General features: G+C 32.7%; 1 protein-coding gene across 2 annotated transcripts; it reads left to right on the top strand.

The window, feature by feature from the left end:
• Positions 1-800: 800 nt before the first annotated feature.
• LOC108192546 (alpha-aminoadipic semialdehyde synthase) lies at positions 801-21892 on the top strand. Of its 2 annotated transcripts, XM_064089564.1 has the most exons (27): positions 801-913; positions 1056-1150; positions 8131-8172; positions 8764-9047; positions 9126-9212; positions 9312-9441; positions 9603-9776; positions 10055-10137; positions 11204-11320; positions 12261-12336; positions 12963-13134; positions 14048-14144; positions 14239-14405; positions 15271-15328; positions 15425-15565; positions 15943-16287; positions 16840-16920; positions 17343-17408; positions 18508-18625; positions 19049-19178; positions 19838-19917; positions 20020-20178; positions 20473-20710; positions 20817-20925; positions 21139-21300; positions 21390-21459; positions 21640-21892. In XM_064089564.1, the coding sequence occupies exons 4-27, from the start codon at positions 8772-8774 to the stop codon at positions 21690-21692; spliced, it is 3189 nt and encodes a 1062-aa protein (XP_063945634.1). In that variant the 5' UTR covers positions 801-913; positions 1056-1150; positions 8131-8172; positions 8764-8771; the 3' UTR covers positions 21693-21892. The 2 variants fall into 2 exon arrangements, with proteins under 2 accessions (XP_063945634.1, XP_063945635.1); XM_064089565.1 differs by lacking the exons at positions 801-913; positions 1056-1150; positions 8131-8172; ... (4 more) ...; positions 10055-10137; positions 12261-12336 and having other exon boundaries at positions 11202-11320.
• The last annotated feature ends 181 nt before the right edge of the window (positions 21893-22073 follow it).

The raw sequence follows: 22073 nt of genomic DNA, 5'->3' as shown, positions 1-22073 counted from the left end.
TGAGATTTTTTTTTCTGAATAAAAATTTAACATCTAAACTTTAATTCAGAAAAAGAAAATTTTCAAAATAAATTATATAACTAGAGCATTAAAGTCCGTATCACGTGACCTATGGTCCTCTATATTCACGGTGTTCTTAATTACCTGATTAACTTCCCTTTGGTGCTAGATTTATATATTTCAATTTGGTTTCCGGGTTGCAGGGATATTAAATTCTTAACGGTGTATTTATTTATTTTTTTGGATAACTTCAAATTTTAAGAGAATTTTTTACTATTTGTTTCACCGAAGCAGAAGCTGCTTATAAAAAAATTTATAAAATTAAATTATAAAATTAGAAGGTTAACTCGTCTTAATCACGTGTCCAAGGTCTAGAATGTTAATATATAATATTACTAATATAGTTGTTACATATTTTGTATACGGAATAAAATACAAATTTTATTATAATATGAATAATTTAAATCATATTTTAGATTATAACTGATCCAAATGTTTGTTGATGAGAATGTACGTGTTCCCTGGCCTTGATGCTAACCTCTTTGCAGACACCAGGATGTTGACCTTCCCGTACCACAAACTATATTAAGAAAAAGGCCCTGATTTTTTTATGGCAAGTCAATATCATGAGGGAAATGATCGAGATAAAGTGGAGCACTATCCGTAACGAACAAAGGTGATCTGTAATATATCTTATAATAACGCCACGTTATTTTCCCATGTGTGAATAATTATGCAAGGGAAAAAACAAAATGAAGATTCAATTATTTATCAAAATTTCAAATAAGAAATAATTTCAGTGGCCTATGATTCAGACAGGATAAATGAAACTCTTTGCTAAAATCCAATATAAAGCTGCTACAAGTTTCACACGTAATGTACATGTGAAGTTGAGTGAAACTCCCATCAACTAGTAAGTATTTAGCGGTCATTCTCATCTTCTACCTAAAAGTTTGTGACGTGTATATGTGTATGTATCAATTAATTTGTGTGTATATGATTATGATCAAGGCATGAATATTGTGATATTAGTTCATATTTTGTATCTGTATCAGCTCCTCTGGTTTTAAGCAAACAAAGCTAGTGCGGCAAGATTTATATTTGCAGGGGAAACACCGGGAAGAAAGCGCAGCTTGGCTTCTCTGATACTGTATGTTCATCTATTTGCTCTCTTCTTTCTTTCTTCATCATAATGCAAGGACGGATTCAGAAATTTATGTGACAAAATCATATGATCAGTAATTCTCGTATAATAACTTATTAATGTGGCTGATTTTTTTTTTTAGTAAGATATTCTGAAATTCTAGACGTGATCTTAAGTATAAAACATTTTAAATTATAGTGTAAATATGACCCTGAGGCCTAAGCACCCCTTATGCATCCATAGCTGTTTGTACGTTTCATTTTACAGTTTTGGATCTATGGTACTCTTTGTTCTCGGTGTTCTTACCTGATTAGCTTCCCTTTCGTGCTAGATCTATATATTTCGGTTGGTTTCCAGGTCGTGGGGATTTTGAATGTTTAACGATGCATCTATTCACGACTTTTCTCGATAACTTGGACATTTTAGGAGAACTTGTCGATATTGAAACTTGTTTTCTGAGTCATATAAGGCCATGTTTGAAGTTAGAGTTTTGGGGCAAAATTAGAGGTTTGAGTTGTTTTAGAGGTTTGACCACTAAAATAAACTAATATTAGTGTTTGGTAGTTAGAGCATCTCCGAGAGCCTCCTTGTTGGCTCCTAAATATAAAAAAGTGGTTTTTAAAGCATCTCCAAGAGGCTCTTCATTTAGGCTCCTAACTTGAGATTTGAGGAGGGAGAAGAAAAATGTTGCTCCAAGAGGCTCTTAAGTGACTCTTAAATCACTAAGAGCCTCTTGTTTCTCTCTCTTCTCTCCTCAAAGTTAAGATCCATCACATTGCTCCTAACTTATTTTTGCCAAATAAAAAAATCTTTCCCTCCAATTCACCTCCATCTTTCCATCTCTTTTGTTATAGTGGAGCCCGATATATGAATAAAATATGAAATAGAGAAGAGATGTAGAGAGTATTGTTGGAGTTTACACTCTTAACTTTGTCCTAAATTGCTAAGAGCCACATTTTTTATATTATATTTAGGAGCCAACAAGGAGGCTCTTAGCAATTTAGGACAAAATTAAGAGTGTAAACTCCAACAATACTCTCTACATCTCTTCTCTATTTCATATTTTATTCATATAGTGGGGCTCCACTATAACAAAAGAGATGGAAAGATGGAGGTGAATTGGAGGAAAGGATTTTGTTATTGTGAAAAAATAAGTTAGGAGCAATGTGGTGGCTCTTAACTTTGAGGAAAGAGAAACAAGAGGCTCTTAGTGATTTAAGAGCCACTTGAGACTTAAGAGTCTCTTGGAGCAACATTTTTCCTCTCCCTCCTCAAATCTCAAGTTAGGAGTCTAAATGAAGAGCCTCTTGGAGATGCTCTTAGCGGATTGAAATATATGTTTGGATCCAAAAAGCTAATTTTGAAAAAGCTACTTTGAGGAGGCTTTTGAATTAGGGGTTTTGGTTTGTGTCAGAAAAAGCTAATAAATCAGCTATTTACCAAACACTTTTACGAGAAATAGCTAATTCAATCCGCTAGTCAAAATATCTAATTTAATCGATTAGTCAAAACAACTAATTCAATCCGCTAACAGTTAACCGCTAATCTCAAACAGGGCCTGAGACTCAGCCCAACTCTTTAGCGGCTGGGGTCTGTGTGATAAGCAGCCCATATCTTTAATTTGCTCCGCTGGGATGAAAGATACCTGCAATATCCTCATTTCTCACTCTTGAGGATGCCCAACTACTATGCCTCTCATAAAAGTCACGTAGATATTCAAAAAGTTTCTTTTTTTAGCAGAAAAAAGTAAAAAGTAAAACAAAAAGGGGTCTAACCTTCTTTAGTACTATCCATCGAACTAAAATTATGGGAAGAGCCTGAAAATTCAGGAAGAATTTGGTTATGACTTATGCACAAATAAATATATATGTGGAGAAAATGGAGATATATCTGAAAAGAAGGACCAACATTCCTACTTGTTATATACATACACGTAGACAGTAGTTAGAGGATTGAGTCCATTGAATAAATCCTCTTTCCTTAATCCTTATTCTTCCCAGAAAAAACCTTTATTTTGGGTGTGCGGATAATTACCAGGTTTTCGGTAACATGGGCAGGTTTAAACGAGATTCGGAGGATAATTTGGTTTTTATTTTTGGTATTATGTACTATTTATGATTTATCATGCATATAATTTTAATATATATCTCTATCTTAATTCATCCTTGTATTATGTACTATTTATGATTTATCACGCATTTATATTATATATATATATTTCTATTTTAATTCATCCTGGAAGACTTAATATCAAATCGATGGAATTGACTTGGTCAAATTGACCAAATTTTGACCCACAATTACATGTATTGTATAATTCAGAAATTTTAGAAATTATATCATTAGAAAATATATATGATCTACTTTAACTTGTATTTTTTAGTTTTTAAAAATTATAAAAGAATTTTAAAACTTAAAAGCCAAGCTTTTGGACTTGAGTAGTGCTACATGCACAAAATTGGATACATAATTTTGCACAAAATGATGTGTCAAATGAGGTGGTAAATTTTAATTTGTACTATTAATGCATATAGAGGGAGCCCATTTCAATCAAAAGTTGACACATACTCATTATGTGTATGTTTTTGTATCCAATTATGTGGCTCTAGCATTTTCTTTTGGACTTACTAGCTAGAATCAATTTATTTGTATGATTTGGGTAGGGGTGGGTGCGGGACACTTCGGGGTCGGGGAGTGCTATCCCGGCCCCGATTCCCGAATTCAATACCAATCTCCAACCTCGCCCGAACCCCGAACGGGGATTTTTTTCATCCCCGATCTCCGTCCCGAACGAGGATCCCTGTGTGGATTCGGGGAATTTTAACTTTTAATAAAAAAAACAATAACTTTATAATATATAACATATTTTATAATATAAAAGATATCTGTTTTTAATAATTTATTTAATATAATATATATAAATATATTATTATTTATATATACAATCGGGGTTTTTTATCATTACGATAGCTGTCAAGTGGAAGTGCAGGGAGGGGAGATACGAATCCCCGACCCCCAAATTTTTTATAGAACTTCCCCCGTTTCCCGACCCGCCCCCGAAAAATTCTCCGAATCCCCGACCCGCACGGGGTGGGGATCGGAGCGGGGTCGAGCGGGGCGGGGTAAATGCCTATCCCTAGATTTGGGTAAAGAAATTATAAGTCAATTTCTAGCTTTTAAGCCAGAATATGATAAATTCAAAATCCTCATTTTTCTTAGTCGTTTATTTTTATTTTTAAATTTGAATTCACAAAAATGTAAAGGATTATTTTAAAAGATAACTTATGATAATTTTTTATTATATTGACAATTATTATAACTGATAAGTTGTAAATATCAAGACATATAAAATAAAAATTAGTAAAAAATAAAAAATAATTTCACTAATAAACAATTAACACTTCTTTTTAACTCAAGACAAACGGGTTACTTGAATTGTTTATTTATTGATTTTAAGTCCATTCTGTAAATGGACTATAAGCTGACAAACAATATTATTGAAACAGATAAAGTAGTTGCATTATTATTTTTCCCACAAAAGATAAGGTGATAGGCTATATATGCCATTATAACATCACATTTCACTCATGTATGAAAATGAAATAATACAAGCAAACAAATCTATACTATAATATAATAAGGCAACATAGGTTTAATTTGTAGTCGTACAAAATTTTGGTTTGGTCATCTCCTCTATGTAGTTATCGGTCACATGTAGACTTCTCTTACTCTTACAATATTAAAGAGTTTTCTACCGTTCAAATTACAAACACTTGTGATGTAATACAAGATAAAAAAACCCCATCATTATTCTTTTAAATATAATTTATATATTATTACCTGCCTTGGTAAAATTACAATATCTACTAGCCTTTAACCCGTGCGAAGCACGGACGGGTATAGAATTCGTAATTTATTAATTATAATTTAAATTTTAACATCATCTTATTAGTAGTATTAATGAATTAGATTTTAACCGGATTATATTTATCAATTGATTACATTTTTAGAACGACTACGAATTATACCAATATCGGTTTATTATAATATAGTATATAAATAATATATAAATTATATCTAAAAGAATAATGGTGGAGTTTTTTATCTTGTATTACATCACAAGTGTTTGTAATTTGGCAACATAGGTTTAATTTGTAGTCGTACAAAATTTTGGTTTGGTCATCTCCTCTATGTAGTTATCGGTCACATGTAGACTTATCTTACTCTTACAATATTAAAGAGTTTTCTACCGTTCAAATTACAAACACTTGTGATGTAATACAAGATAAAAAACCCCATCATTATTCTTTTAAATATAATTTATATATTATTTATATACTATATTATAATAAACCGATATTTGTATAATTCGTAGTCGTCCAAAAAATGTAATCAGTTGGTAAATATAATCTGGTTAAAATCTAATTCATTAATACTAAAATACTAATAAGATGATGTTAAAATTTATATTATAACTAGTGAATAAAGCCGCCGCCGCATTATGAATTTTTTATAAATTTAGACGAAAAATTATTTTATCTACTTTTCCGTCAAACATAATATTAATAGAAAATTTATTATTATTTAGATAAAAATTAATTTGGGCCGCCCTCCCCTCAAACACAATACTAAAGAATCTTTTTTATAATTTTTGATACGAAATAATATTATAATTGTATAAAAGTTATTTTGAGTCGTGTTCCCGTTAAACATATCATTAATAGAAAATATTATAATTAATATAAAAATTTGTTTAAGTGGCCCTCTTGTCAAACACAATACTATTAAAAAAATTGTTTGACCCGCCCTTCTATCAGAGACAATATTAATCAATAATTATTATAATTATGATAAAATTAAATATAATAATATAGATAAAAATTAGTTTGAGCCGCTCACTTGTCGAACACAATGCTAATAACAAAACATTATAATGTAGATATTAGTTTGTGTCGCCCTACCGTCAAACGCAATACTAATAAAATTATTATAATTATGATAAAGTTAAAGATTATAATTGGATAAAAATTATTTTAAGTTGTGGTCCCGTTTGAATAAAAAAAAATATTATAACTTAGATAAAAAATTATTTTAGCCGTTTTCCCGTCAAACATAATACTAATTGAAAATTTATAATATCTAGATAAAAATTAATTTGGGCCGCCCTCCCCTAAAATACAATACTAATCAAGAATTATTACATTTTGATAAAATTATAATTATAATTGGATAAATATCCAATTTCATAGATTTTAGCTATTATATTTTTCTTTAAAATTCCTATTTCTTAGTTGTTTAGAATTATCTCTCTTTTCTCTTAAGATTCCTATTTTTTTACTATTTAGAATTTCATAGATTTTAGCTATTATATTTTGGTTAAAATTCCTAATTCTTTACTACTTAGAAAATGTATCTCTTTTACTATTTTTTAGCTACTTTACCTATTTTCTCTCAAAAAATTAGAAATTTAAACAGAAAGTTTTTAAAGACTCCACGTAACCTCCCGCGTGTCCTCTCAAGAATAAATTACGTTATGATAAAATTATAATCATAATTGGATAAATATATCCATTTCATAAATTTAAGCTATTATATTTTTCTTAAGGTTCCTATTTTTTTAATTTAAGATTTCTATTTGTTAACTACTTAGAATTTCACAAATTTTAGCTATTATATTTTTGTTAAGATTCCTATTTGTTAACTATTTAGAATTATATCTATTTTACGATTACTATTGTTTAGCTACTTTACATATTTTCTCAAATTAGAAAAATTAACCCAAAGAGTTTCCAGAGACGCGTTAAGATTCCTATTTCTTAACTACTTAGAATTATATATCTTTTACGATTATTTTATGATTTCTAAATTAATATGAAAAAGAATTGTGTTATTGTTAGAATTCTTTTAATAGATTCCAGAGTATTACCTTTAGAATCCGATACGAAAAGAATTGAAAATTAGAAAAATTAACCAAAAAGTTTCTAGAGACGCGTTAAGATTCCTACTTCTTAACTACTTAGAATTATATCTCTTTTGTAATTATTTTATGATTTCTAAATTAATATGAAAAAGAATTGTGTTATTGTTAGAATCTTTTTAATAGATTCCAGAGTATTACTTTTTTTTAATAGATTATAATTTATGTGGAAACTTTAATAAAATAAAATAGAATAAAATAAAATTGAAGATAAAATTTTAGTTCTGTTATAAATCTTCAATATATAAATATATAAAGAATTTTATTACTTTTAGAATTCGATAAAAAAGAATTGTATTACCTTTAAAATTCGATTCGATAAAAAAGGAGTGTATTACCTTTAGAATTCGATAAGAATTTTAGAATTCGATAAAAAAGAATTGTATTACCTTTAAAATTCGATTCGATAAAAAAGGAGTGTATTACCTTTAGAATTCGATAAGAAAAGAATTGTATTACTTTTAGAATTCTTGGACCTGATTTTTTTGAATTATAGTTATATTTTCTCTCCGAAATTCAAGAAAAATCAGAAGACTGAATCGAGCAATTCTAGAGACGCCCGCATCCTCCTTTATATATATATACGATGATTAATAAATTACGAATTCTATACACGCCCGTGCTTCGCACGGGTTAAAGGCTAGTAAAAACTAAATTAAATAGTACTGTCTATAATTATATATAGTCCAAGTCCAAGTCCTTGTACAATCGAGTCTATGATTCATGCATGAACAAATGAAATTAAAAAAAGACTGCCCATGACTGATCATTATCTAATAATATCCAATTTGAGTTTCACACGTAATCACCATGTGATGTTTAGCAAAACCCCATCAATAATATTGTATCTTCATTATTATCTTCTTACCATATATTTGACAAGTGTCTATTATATTTGTTTATATGTAATGATAGGACATGAATATTGTGACTTGCACTCTTTAATGTTTTCTATATCTAGCTCCTCTGTTTTTGCACGAAACTACTACATATATCTTTATGTTTGCAGGGAAGTTTCAGGAAGAAAGCACAAACTGGTTCTTTTGATACTGTAAGTTTTTCCAGTTACTGTTGTGTTTTTTTAAGATACAGCCTAGTTTAATTAGATATGTCGAATTATGTGTTTTCATGAGTGTCTTTGTATCATGTTCTTGTCAAGTATGATGCAAGTATAGAGACAATCTGCCCTTTTGTGTTCATTTGTTCTTTTCCGTTTCTGTGCTAGGTTTCGTATAGGCAAGATAATGATGTGATTAAGATCAGTGGCTTTTTGCTACACCTTATGAATTATGATTTTAGAAGAGCATCTTGTACCCAAATTTGGTTCATCTAAAGTTTAAGTGGCGGGTACCCCCTAAGTTCTTGCAGTAATAAATGAAAGAGGTCTCGAGGTTGAGTTCCATGGACATTAGCTGTTGTCGCCTCCTATATCTATGAACAATTTTTTTTTAATTCAGGTGTTATAGTTATAATTTGAGCGTAACAGTCATGCATAATCATCTTATGATAGTTTCAAATTTTCTATACTACTTGAACCTCTATAAATAACTGAAAATTTTCCAATAAATATATTCCCAACTCTGTTTTACAAATAACCTGCTAGTTTGTTGGTAAATGAAGTTCCTTTAATAATATTGTACAGTCTTCGCAATGGGATCACAAGTAGGAGAAGGTACCATGATTGGAAATGGGGTTGTTGGAATTCTTTCCGAGTCTACAAACAAGTGGGAAAGAAGAGTTCCCTTAACTCCATCTCACTGCGCTCGGCTTCTACATGGTGGCAAGGGTCAAACTGGAGTTGCCCGCATAATTGTGCAGCCATCCACAAAGCGAATCCACCATGATGCTCTCTATGAAGATGTTGGTTGTGAGGTTTCTGAAGACTTGTCAGATTGTGGACTTATCTTGGGTATCAAACAACCTAAGGTGCACTATCTTCCTCAGATAACTATCCATGAGAGTTCAAACTTTAAACACCATACTCTAAACTGATTATGTTTGCAGTTGGAGATGATTCTTCCTAATAGAGCTTATGCATTCTTTTCCCATACTCACAAGGCACAGAAAGAAAATATGCCTTTGTTGGATAAGGTATCTCAATTTTCACATGTTCTTATTTAGTTCAGCCTTTCGGAGCATCAAAATCTCCTAATGATGTTACTCTTTAATGCAATTTCCTCTGGTTTTTAGATTTTAGCTGAAAGGGCATCATTGTATGATTATGAACTAATGGTTGGTGACCACGGTAAAAGATTGCTCGCTTTTGGAAAATTTGCTGGTAGAGCTGGAATGATTGAGTTGTTGAGTGGATTAGGACAACGTATGTATCCAGTAACAAATCCAGTAGAATATATAGATGCTTATTAAATTGATAATGTAGCTGTGCCTGGTTAATTTAAAAGGTTGAGTTGCTTGGCTTAATGTGGCAAATCAACTAGTAAACACAAAGATACATAGCTGAAAATAACCTTTTCGTTTCAGGGTATCTTAATCTTGGATATTCGACACCTTTACTATCACTGGGTGCATCTTACATGTATTCATCTCTGGCTGCTGCTAAGGCTGCAGTAATCTCAGTGGGTGAAGAGATAGCAACTAAAGGACTTCCATCCGGAATTTGTCCCCTAGTTTTTGTGTTTACTGGTTCAGGAAATGGTATATTGATATTCTAAACTATTGATATTTTTTAAAATATATTTGAATTTGAAATGATACCAATTCTTTCCTTACCTCTCAGAACTGTGCTATACAATCTTCTCATTTGTCACTTATTCTTCAGTGTACAATTGCATTGCCTTTAAAGCCACAGAAAACATGTGTTTCTTTATTGTGCATCATACCTATCTTAAATTTCCTGATACTCAAAGAACTTGGAGACATTTGTTCTCTGACTAATTCTTCCGTTCTCTGACTTTTCCTTCATACATATGTAGTTTCCAGTGGTGCCCAAGAGATTTTTAAGCTTCTGCCTCACACTTTCGTGGATCCGAAAAGACTTCCACAACTATTTGCAGAGGTAGCTTTCATCTGAATTCAGTTTTAATGAACAATTATAGATAATTACTGTATAATGCGCACAGGCAAATGTATACATCATCCCTTCTCTCTATATTTTACGTTATTAACATTTGCCTTCAATGCTTCAGAAATTTGCTTAATAAAATTAAATCACAGCTGACTCTTGTAAAAACACTGGTGTAGCGTTATAACAAGCTGGAGCAGCATCTGGTAAAAAATTCCCTGGCATTAAACCAGAGGATACCCATCTCCTTTTAGTTGTATGAGGTTGTATGTTCAAGTCTTAGGAGAGGCATGTGTGTGACTATTTAAATTTTGGAAATTTATTATTTCAACCAGCAACTAAATATAATGTACTATCATGATTCTGTTTTCACAGTGCTGTCTGATTATTCTTTATCTAGGCTTTAAGTTTGTACCACTCAAACTGCTGCTTAAGTTTGTTGTCAATTAAAAGTGCATACAGAATGTATTCATTTTATATCTTTTTGAGTGGCCAATTTGGTGCATCTGCAAGCCTTAATGCAAGTAACCCAGTACGCAATATCATCTTTACTGCAGTGAATTTGCTGCTCATAGTAGGACAAAATACCCTTTGCATTTATAGAGGAACAAGAGTGTCATGCCTTTACTAGACAAATGTCCCAAACCATACAAGAACGACAACCCTAGCTCATAGTGTATCGGTGTCAGTGAACCATTTTTCACCGATAGTGCGGCGGAGCATAAGTAAATATAGTGGAGACAGTGCTACATCTCTCCTGCAAAGTAATTACCTGGAAAGGATTGTTTTGTCCTACTACATGTAGGAATTGTAGATTAGTAATGAACAGATTACAGATACATCAGCTGGTTTATATTGAATATCATGCTGATTCATTCCAATGTCATAGTTGAGGAATGGGAAAAGCCATTCCTCGACTAAATATTTTCCAAGTGGTATCCACTTTATGAAGCCTGCTTGCATTGAGAAGATAAATTGAACTGTTGTTTCTCTACTAAACTATATGTGTACATTTTAGATGCATTTATATAACTGTTTCATACTTGTACTTCTTATGCAGGAGAGGGATGTTACTCAATCAGCAAGAGCGTCAAAACGCATTTTCCATGTATACGGTTGTGTAGTGACTGCTGCAGACATTGTAGTACCCAGAGATAGTAATAAAAACTTCGACAAGGTCTGTATACCTTTTTGCATGTATTTGCTCAGTTTCCAAAGCTAATTCTTTAAATATATAACTTTAATTGCATATATGCTTATTGCTTACTGTGTTTTCTTATTTTACATTGTTTTCTAAATCTTATAAAGGAGGAAAATCTCTAAATGCTTCTGCAAGTTTCTTGGTGTTTGATAAATGTCCGAAGATGGATGACATGCTGCTTCACGCATAAAAAAGATTTCCATACTGAAAACTTAGTTGTCATACTTAAAACATCATGTGTGCATACTGGAATATGTAGTACTAACGAGTGAAGATTAGATCCTTCTTTAATATGTCTTTTTGCAACAATCTTGAGTTCTACATAACAAGAATAGTCCTGTCTGAATTTCGTTATAGAGGAAATAGCAAACTGCTGATGTGGTACACATATATCAGCTTCCGAACCTTGCATGTTAGTCAGCTTTCTTATTCTCCCCTTCCTTTTTGGTTCCTTTTTGGTAGTTACATCACTGATGGTCTTGAAGATATTTAGTTTGCTTTTTAAATCTGGAAGGGATATGAACATTGTAGACTAACTTCTCTTGTACCTAATCAGTGAAAAGTTCTATACTTCTGTTAGAAAATGGAAATATGTGATCTGGTTTGGTGTACGTCTATGTCTGGTCTAAGGATTCAATTGCTTTTCTTCTGCATGAACGCCCTTTTAAATTATATACGGTTTAAGCTTAGCACTACATTTCTTCTGATATTCTAAATCAAAATTCCTCGATAAAACATGTATGAAAAACGAAAACCTGAATACTGAATATATGTCCTGAATCCTTTATTGTATATCTATCCAGGTTAGATCTATCTTCCATTTTATATATTTTATTAAAATCTTTTTTTAGCTCTGCAATTAAGATATAAATCTATCTCTACTATTTATGCTAAACCTATTAATTTTCATATGTAGGCTGATTACTATGCACATCCGGAGCAATACATGCCAGTTTTCCATGAAACAATAGCCCCATATGCATCTGTTATAGGTTTGATTTACGTACTTAATGAAATTCATTTGCTATTATCATTTATAAGAATTATGTATCTACAAGATAATGGCTAGATGACATATATTCAATCCCATTAGTTGTCAAAAGTGACACATGCCGCAGGGTGAACACAGTTCTCAAAACAACGGGATTAACTTAAAAAGGCCATGTAATAATGAACAAAAAAAATCCTTACTTCTAATTGTCAGTTCTCAAATACAAAATGCTTTGCAATAACTTGTGAAAAGTTAAACATGCAACATATTCACCAAAATTCAAACTACATGGTCGTCTGGCACTTTTTCTCAGCTCGTAATTGATTGGATTAATTTTTATTATATTTCAGAAACTTTCTTTTTTAGTTTTATATCATGGAAAATGGCAGAGATGCCTATTACTCTAATTTTTTTGCATAATCTAATGACATGTATGTGTGTTTTGTTTTTCCTTAGTTAGCATCGATTTATTCTTTTTTAGATGCTTAGTAGATCATGGGATTTTATGGTCATCAATTATAGAAGTTCAATAATATGAACTTTGAAAAACATAATTTACAAAAAGCAAATACTTCGATGAATGCAATGTTTTGACAGTGTTATACTTATATCCCCATTTTCTACCAGTTAATTGCATGTACTGGGAAAGCAGATTTCCTCGGTTGTTGAGTACAAAACAGCTGCAAGATCTGATGAAGGAAGGGTGTCCTCTTATTGGAATTTCTGACATAACTTGTGATATTGGAGGCTCAATAGAGTTTGTGAACCAAAATACATCTATCGACTCACCTTTTTTCAGGTACTGTCTTGTGTTATAAAGCATAATTATCTTTCCGAACTAGTCATATTTTAGATCTGTATCTGTATGGAGACCCTCCCCATTCTATCGAGCCACTTACCCAACATAAATAATTCTTTATAATAAAGTGTAGACGTTTGCTACTTCTGCTAGAACATTAACTTGAAATACTCTTTTTTCACCTGTTGCTTAGTATGCAATGTTTCAATTTACCAATTCTCTCAGAACCTTGACGTATTAGTAGTGCTTCATATGCCTGTCATGTTTAGGTTAACACGCCATCTCATCTGAAAGCTCATTTTTTGGTAATTGAAGAGTGGACTACTAGTAAGTCATCTTTAGGGGCAATATTTGACTATAGCGTCCAGATTAAATTTTGAGAATATTATGGGTATGAGATGACAGTCCAATTTTGAGATCTTCGGCACTGAGAGCATGCTATGTTACCAAGTCTCCCACAACCTTAATTTAATACTATAAGCCTAATGTGTATCTCTAATTTGGGGTGGAAAAAAGAAAAGCGGTCTCTAACTCTGTACAAAGGTATATAAATTACTTGAGGTGGTTGCACGGTTACAAAAAGTTTTTAAAGTGCACACACATAGATAAGAATCACAAACACCCATGATGACGTGGTTCAGTTAATGCAATTGATCAGAAAGTAAGGATCAGATAATGAGAATAATAGTAAAATGGTTAGGAATTACAAGAGAGTATATATACATTGCTCTGAGTAAAGGTTTTACTGGCTTTTCCCCAAGCGCTTGCTATTATCATGGAATCAAAAATAGATACCTACCAAAATTTGCATTATCATGTTATGTTCTACTTAATATTTTTTTAAAATTTTCTAGGATTAGAACATTAGGTTGTTCTTATATTGACTCGTAAATCTGGTGAAAATTTCTGCCAGATACAATCCCTTTAAAAATTCGTACCATCGTGACATGGAGGGTACGGGTGTGATATGTTCAGCAGTCGACATTCTTCCGACTGAGTTTGCAAAAGAGGTAACTTAAAATTCATTCTGTGCACGCATTTGCTGCATCCAAAATTTGCTTCATTTTCCAGAGTAACTATTATAATCCAATCTCCTTTTAAAAGGCTTCTCAGCATTTTGGAGATATCCTATCCAAATTTATTGGAAGCTTGGCTTATACAGATGACATCAACAAGCTACCAGCACACTTGTATAGGTCTTGTATAGTACATGGAGGAGAACTTACTTCGTTGTATGAATATATTCCACGGATGCGAAAGTCGAATCTAGAGTAAGTTGTTGGATTCCCCTTCACTACTGGTAGGTTTTCATATGATACTTTTTCGTCATGGAAAAGTTTAAACTCTATAAATTTATCATTGAGTTGTCATCAGTTAGAATTTCTTTTCTGATGTCTGTTTTCTGTCCGAAAGACTTTTAGAGTAATAGAAACTAATATAAGAGATGTTAGGAATGACTCCCGTAATAGGAGAATCAGGTGCTTGTAGTGTCTGGTAAAGGAACTGAGTTTTTGAGCTGGTTTTATGACTAATTACAAAAGGTCCTGAAGTTCACATCATCAGCTATCAACTTATAGTGACTGAGAAGAAAATATTATATGGATGAACTACTAGATAGCTCTGATCATTAACCGAGTATCACACTCTTGTGTAACGAACAACGATAACTGATTTGCATCTGAAGGAGACTTGAATGAACCTTCTGTATGATAATTTTTATGTATCAGATGGATTGTAAAATCCAAATTAAGCTCAAGGTTGGAGATATGTTCTACTACACCCATATCTCGGAGAAGAGTTGGTAAATAGAATAATTTATCGAATTGTTTAATATTTATTCAAATGATCTGACATGCAATACGGGCAGTGTCCAGTGTGAATGGGTACAACCATTAAACTGTAGAGTTCGAGTGTCAGAGTCCAAGGAATCAGGTAAAACAGAAAAAGTTTTAACAATCCAAATTCTGCAACTCTTCATCAATGTTAATTTCTTCACATGCTTTCTAGTTTTACTTATTGCTTCTACATGTTTTGTTTCTATTATCTGTTTGTTAGTGCGTGTGTGAGTATAACTCAAATTAACACTTTTTTGTTACTTAAAATGCTGGACTCAAAGTTTATTTATGGTGCTTGCAGAAATCTACCAGATATTCTCAAAGAATCTAATTCTACTAAAAGTAAATACACTAGATTGGTATGTTCGAACTCCATGCATCACATTTGATTTTAGGTAGAGGCTCTAAATGTTGACCTAACTCGATATAATTATAATTTTGCTTGGAACTGACAGGTATCTTTAAGTGGTCATTTGTTCGATACATTTAAGATAAACGGGGCTTTAGATATTATTGAAGATGCCGGTGGCTCCTTTCACTTGGTCAAGTGTCAAGTTGGTCAAAGTGCAGATGCTATGTCTTATTCAGAGCTTGAAGTAAGAAACCCTCAAATTTGTTTATTTTCTATAAGAGCAATCATTTATCTTATACATAATTATAACTTCCAAAATAATGTGTAGCAAGTAATGTAACAATGGTAAATGTATCATTAAATAAGTTTTCAGGTCAGAAAATTGTAATAAAACTATATAATACATTTGTATATCGACAAAAACTTCTGGGCTGCAGTTACCTTTTCTATTGTATAACCATCTTCAGACCAATCTTTTCACGTTTTGTCTATAAATTATTGAAATTTGTGAGATCTCTACTCTGTCCTATATATTTCAATGTCTCACTAAAAACGTAACTTTGTAGTGTTACAGTTACAACACAATAAGCATGTTTCTCATTTTCTATTTTACTTTGACAGGTTGGTGCAGATAATATTGAACTTTTAGATAACATTATTGATTCATTGACCTCGATAGCTAATCCAAGTGAAGATGACGAAGTTGTAACAAAAAATACAAACATGGTGTCACTGAAATTCGGTTCCTTCCAGAATGGTGATGTTAAACTGTCTGATAATGGAGGAAAGAGTGCTGTTCTGATTTTAGGTGCAGGTAGGGTCTGTCAACCTGCTACCGAACTCTTAGCTACAATTGGAAGCACTACATCTCATCAGTGGTTGAAATCATGTATCACTTCTGACTACTGTGAGAAAAACCATGTTCATGTAATCGTAGCATCACTATACATGAAGGACGCTGAAGAGGTACAATAATCCATAAATTCAAACTTGCCTAATTCATCTGACTTTAGATCCGAATATTTCTTGCCATGTAATCTTCATTGTTAACTTAAGAACAAAATTATAATTTCTTAGATGACTTAACTCTCCCAAAACCTTGAGGGGTTGGGAGAAAGCCACTAAATGGATTTTACATCTTTAAGCTCACAATCAGGATCCTATTAAGTGTAAAGAGTAGAAACAAAAAAAAACTGCTAGGGGAAAACTATAAGTGCCAAAGTACATTGATAGTACTAGGGGTAGGATTTTGTGACCTTTCCTAAACATATCCCAATGAACAACCCTCCCAAACCTTGAGGTGTTGGGAAAACATCACTGATTGGATCTTATGTCTTTAACAAGATTGACACCAGTCTTTTAAAAAATGTAATAAGTAATTTTTTGATACAAAGTTCTGAAAAACTATTCTGCAGTCTGTATTTGGCAAAGAACAGGCTAACGATTTCTAAATAATGTGCGTTATTTTTTTTAATTGAATGCAGTTCATTCTACATCTTTAAATTTGTGTTTGGTCAGATTACTAAGGGTATTCCAAATGCGACACCTGCTCAGATTAATGTGATGGATGATGAAAGTCTCTGCAACTATGTGTCACAGGTAGGTATTCAGTATTACTTCTGTTTTTCCTCCTTTGACTAGTTATAGCAAAATTTACCAACCAAAGTCAAAATCATCTACAAGGATTAGTGACAAAAACATTAGGACCTTTAATGGCTATGTTTATTTTTTTGCCAATTTCAAATAGGTAAATACCTAATTACTATTGTTTAAGATAGTTAAGAATATATGATCTTGATTAGTTGATTGTTTTTTCCATAATAATGTTATAGAAATATCATAAACAGATTGTGGAATTAAAATCAAAGACTCTTTTAAGTAGTTTGTGCCTCATTCCTGACAGTTAACATTGTTCTGTTTCTTGATGTCTATTACGTAGATATTAAGTCATTTTTTTATTCTCAATCAAGATGTTTTAGTTCACGGTCTTATTTTCCAATGTTATTTTTGGGCTTACCCAGGTTGACGTTGTCATCAGTTTACTGCCTCCTAGTTTCCACACTACAATAGCAAAAGCATGCATCAAGGTACGTCTAATGCCACTAAAGTTCTCAATGTTACAAACATTGAATCAACTCATCCTCATGGAAATCATCTTTAGCAGATCACAAATGTAACTTATGAGATTCATCAGTCTTATGACGTGATCTGCCATATAAGGTTTTCGTACTCTAGTACAGTGTATTAAATTGATAGCAAAACCACAAGTGAAGTTGTAGTATGAGAATATTAGTGACACCAATTTCCTTAACCTCATGATTACCAGATCAACAGGTAATTGTGATAGCAGGGAAAAGAACATGACTTGATATAGCAGCACCTGGATATCTTTTGCATTTTGCATAGTAACAATTATAACATCTAATAGCCTTCCAAAAATATACCTGGAAATGTTTGAAGTTTCTATATGTCCGGACACCATATAACTTCTAATCTTAACTAACATCCTTTTCTTTTACTACTTTAGAGAGAAACATATCCGTACACCATATAGTCATCCTTATCTTTTACTACTGCAGAGAAACACCACTCAGCATGCTGTCTTTTCAACGACTGCTACAACTTTAGAATTCAATGACTATTCATCTGGTCGGGCTGCATTTATCTAGTATCTAATTTTTCTTTGAAGTATAATATTTGGTCTTTTAGACCTTCCTTTATACTAGTTTCTGATCACCCCATGCTTGTTCAATATAATAACTTGAAACTTTTACTGGATTTAAGGTGCAAAGCTAATAGACTATCGATATAAGTAATAAGGTCAGATATATTGGTCTATGTTACATGGCTGCATACAGTGGAAAATGAATAGTCTAATCCTCAACCATTGATCACCAGAAAGGCAAAAAATGTTTTATTATAGTTTATTAAGGTATCTTTGGATAATTATTAGTGCCTACTCTGCATATTGGTGATAGAGAAATGATGATACCAGATCATTCTTTATCAACAACGTAGTGAAATATTGAACCAGACCTTAGACTATAGAATATAGATATAAGAAAAAGATAGTTGACATGTTGAACTTTAGAAACAATCTTTTATTTTCATTTTGCTGTCTCCTTTTACTTTTGTATTCTTTATGTTACCAAACAACGTCAAAATGTATATTTTTCCTGAATGCAGCTGAAGAAACATTTGGTTACTGCTAGCTATGTCGATGATTCCATGTCAGAGTTAGATGAGCCTGCCAAAGATGCTGGTATAACAATTCTTGGTGAAATGGGGTTGGACCCTGGAATAGGTAATTTCTTTGTCTAACGGCTTTTCCCTGTACCTGTGAGATCATATTCATCCTGTGAGATCATATTCAATCTGTAAGGCACAGAATTAAATTTATTTTTTTTATATTTCTTTAGCAAGATATATACACTGGGGACAAGTATTGTCATGTACAGCACATTACTGGAAGTCTTTGTTCTTGCAAGCTATTGCTGTCCGATTGAGTGCCCACATATATGGATAAAAGTTTAAAGAATTAAGATTATAATGTTACTCTAAAAAATATTTTTTCTGCATGAATTCACTTGACAAATTACCAAACAACTGCAAGTGTTTGATTATATATTTGGCAAACTACAAGGTAGAAGTGTCATCTATGTGTTTTATACATTCTTCCTAGTTTCCTCAAACTTTATTTGATACAATTCTTCCGTAATATGCTCAGATCATATGCTGGCAATGAAGATGATTGATGAAGCACATGCGAGAGGAGGGAAAATTACGTCCTTTACTTCTTACTGTGGTGGTCTCCCATCTCCAGAGGCAGCCAATAACCCATTAGCTTACAAATTCAGGTTCACCATCACTGCATAAACTTCAACTTCTTGGAACTTGCAAAATTTTGATGTTTATATTCCCTATTACAGTGGAAGTATTTTCCATTAGCAAGGACACTATTCTCTAATACTTCTACCATCAAGGTTCTATGCCAGGAGGGAATTGACATTCCCGAAATCTCATATACTTAAGTAGACTGTTACAGGGTTTGGTAGTATTACATCCCTGCCCTTCCTAGAATATATTTGTCTCTGTAGTGGGAGTATATTCTGTTTATATACCAACAGTCTCATCCTTAAATTCCTGGAGGGAATGACATGCTTGATCTATAATTAACAAAATAAACCACACTGCTATACAGTTTTTAGTAATACAGGATTCCCGTCCTCCTGGCTAAAACATGTTTAGTCAGTCATGTGTAACATGCTTAATGTGCACTTTAATATTTGTGAATCCTTGTGAATATATACAACATATTTTCCGAGTTTCGCATTTTACAAGCAGTGCAGTTTTTTTTCTGTAATCGACCTGTAATATACATCTTATTACTAGAATGAATTTATCTTTATTTGTTTTCAAACCGTTTATTATCCGAAGCTCTTTAAATCTAATATATTAGATAACTTTATATATATATCTGATGTGATACTAAATTTGCTAACAAAAACTAATTCAGCTGGAGTCCGGCAGGAGCTATACGAGCTGGCCGCAATCCAGCTACCTATAAACTTCGTGATGAAGTAGTGCATGTCAATGGTGAGTTCTCAACAATTTATATGGGAAAATAAGGGCCGAAGACTACTAAAGGGAATCCATTCACTTTATATGATCCTGAATTTTGATAGTGTTGCATTGCAGGTGATGATCTTTATGATTCAGCTACAAGATTCCGTATACCTGATCTTCCAGCTTTTGCTTTAGAGTGCCTCCCAAATCGCAACTCTCTAGTATACGGAGACTTATATGGCATAGGAAATGAAGCATTAACCATCTTCCGTGGAACCCTTCGTTATGAAGGTATGTATTGCCTTAAAATTTATGCTATGATTCTGATGCCTCTAAATTCGGGAATTGGATGGTTGAGCTCGCAAAGATGACTGCAATACTGCATTACAAAGAATGGCATTATGATGCGTATTTAAGGTTCCCTTTAAAGCTTAAAAAATTTCAAAATCCTAACATGCAATATCTACATACTTTTTGAGGAGCTTCTTGGGTAAAGAACAATCTTAATATCAGGACCAGATTTATATTGACCTGCAGTTTTACTGAAGGTAGATTATAAAACTTCAGAGTTGATGTTTGGTGCAGGTTTTGGTGAAATAATGGGCACAATGGCAAGAATAGGTTTCTTTGATGCTCAAGTGCATCCAATTCTTGAAAACGGGAAAAAACCCACATATAAGAGCTTCTTACTTGAACTTCTTAAAGATGATGGAAAGAACTTGATAGGCACTACACATATAGAGGAGGCCATTGCAGAGAGAATCATTTCACTGGGGCTTTGCAAAGAGCGCGGAACTGCAGCAAGGACAGCCAAAACCATCATGTTAGTGAAATGATAGTGGTGGTCTGAATGTTGATCTTACTGTAGCTAAAAATATTACGTTTATGTTTACGGAATTAACGTTGACATTGGTGTAATTTTGCACTAGATTTTTGGGGCTTAATGAGCCGGAGGAAATTCCTGCATCCTGCCAAAGTGCATTTGATGTCACTTGCTTCCGCATGGAGGAGAGACTGGTCTACTCAAGCACAGAAAGGGTAATATTTTCTAGTTCGTTTTTTAATTTTTGTCTCTATATAAAGATATAATAATATATACTTTGACAGTTTACTTCTGCGGCTCTCTATACCTACGAATATATTATCTTTTTAGCAGCATACACATCTAATCTTGGTAACGGTGCATTGTTGATATAACTAAGGTGTAGGATTATAAAATTATGTAGTGCGGCTAAGTTTTGATTTTTTCAGGATATGGTGATCTTGCACCATGAAGTAGAGATAGATTTTCCAGATGGCCAAGCTACAGAAAAGCAAAGGGCAACTTTGTTAGATTATGGGAGGATTAAAAATGGAAGAACCACCACATCCATGGCACTTACTGTTGGAATTCCAGCTGCAATTGGAGCTTTGGTAATTTTTTTCAAATTTGTTTTTATTTTGTACCACTTGCGGATTGCTGCTTTAGCCTTTCACTTATCTGATTAATTTAACTGTCATAGCTTCTACTCGCAAAGAAGATTAAAACAACTGGCATCTTAAGGCCCATTTGTCAAGAAGTTTATGAGCCAGGTAGAAAGCAATTCTTATTTTTCCGGTTGATGCTTGTAACGTTTTAACGTATAAGTGTAGTTTGTCTGGGGTCTGTATGTTGTATGTTCACTAAGAGACTATCATGAACTGCAGAATGTGTACATAAATTCATGTCTGGTTTCTTATAATCGTTATTAAATTTTTTGATCTTGATTTCAGCTCTCGAACATCTACGAGCCTATGGGTTTAAGTTGCAGGAGGAGACGGAGTAACTTGAATCACTCTGGCTAGCTTTAAGTTGCCGGGGGAGATGGCGCAACACTGCAACTCGCATTGTACTACAGATTTAGCAATCAGAGTGTTAATAGATATGTCAATTGAATTTCAGTTATGATCATTGTAAATAAACTTTCCAGGACTGGCACAGAGACTCTTGTTGTAATAAAGTATAAGCTTGTTGCTCCAGATTAAAGGGGTTTTGGCCCCATATAACCATATTTAGCTTCAAAATGCCCTAAATAACCAAATACCCGGAAGATGGCCCTCAATAACCAATAGAGACGTTTTTGGAGTAGCGTTTTTGTTAAAACAACAAAAGCGCTACATCGTGTAGCGTCTCAGTTGAATTACTACTTTAAAACGCTACATCGTGT

This window comes from Daucus carota, chromosome 3 (genome assembly GCF_001625215.2).
Source record: "Daucus carota subsp. sativus chromosome 3, DH1 v3.0, whole genome shotgun sequence".
Classification (NCBI taxonomy): Eukaryota; Viridiplantae; Streptophyta; class Magnoliopsida; order Apiales; family Apiaceae; genus Daucus; species Daucus carota.
The sequence above is the reverse complement of the archived record's forward strand: the minus strand, read 5'-3'. Positions and strand labels throughout refer to the sequence as shown.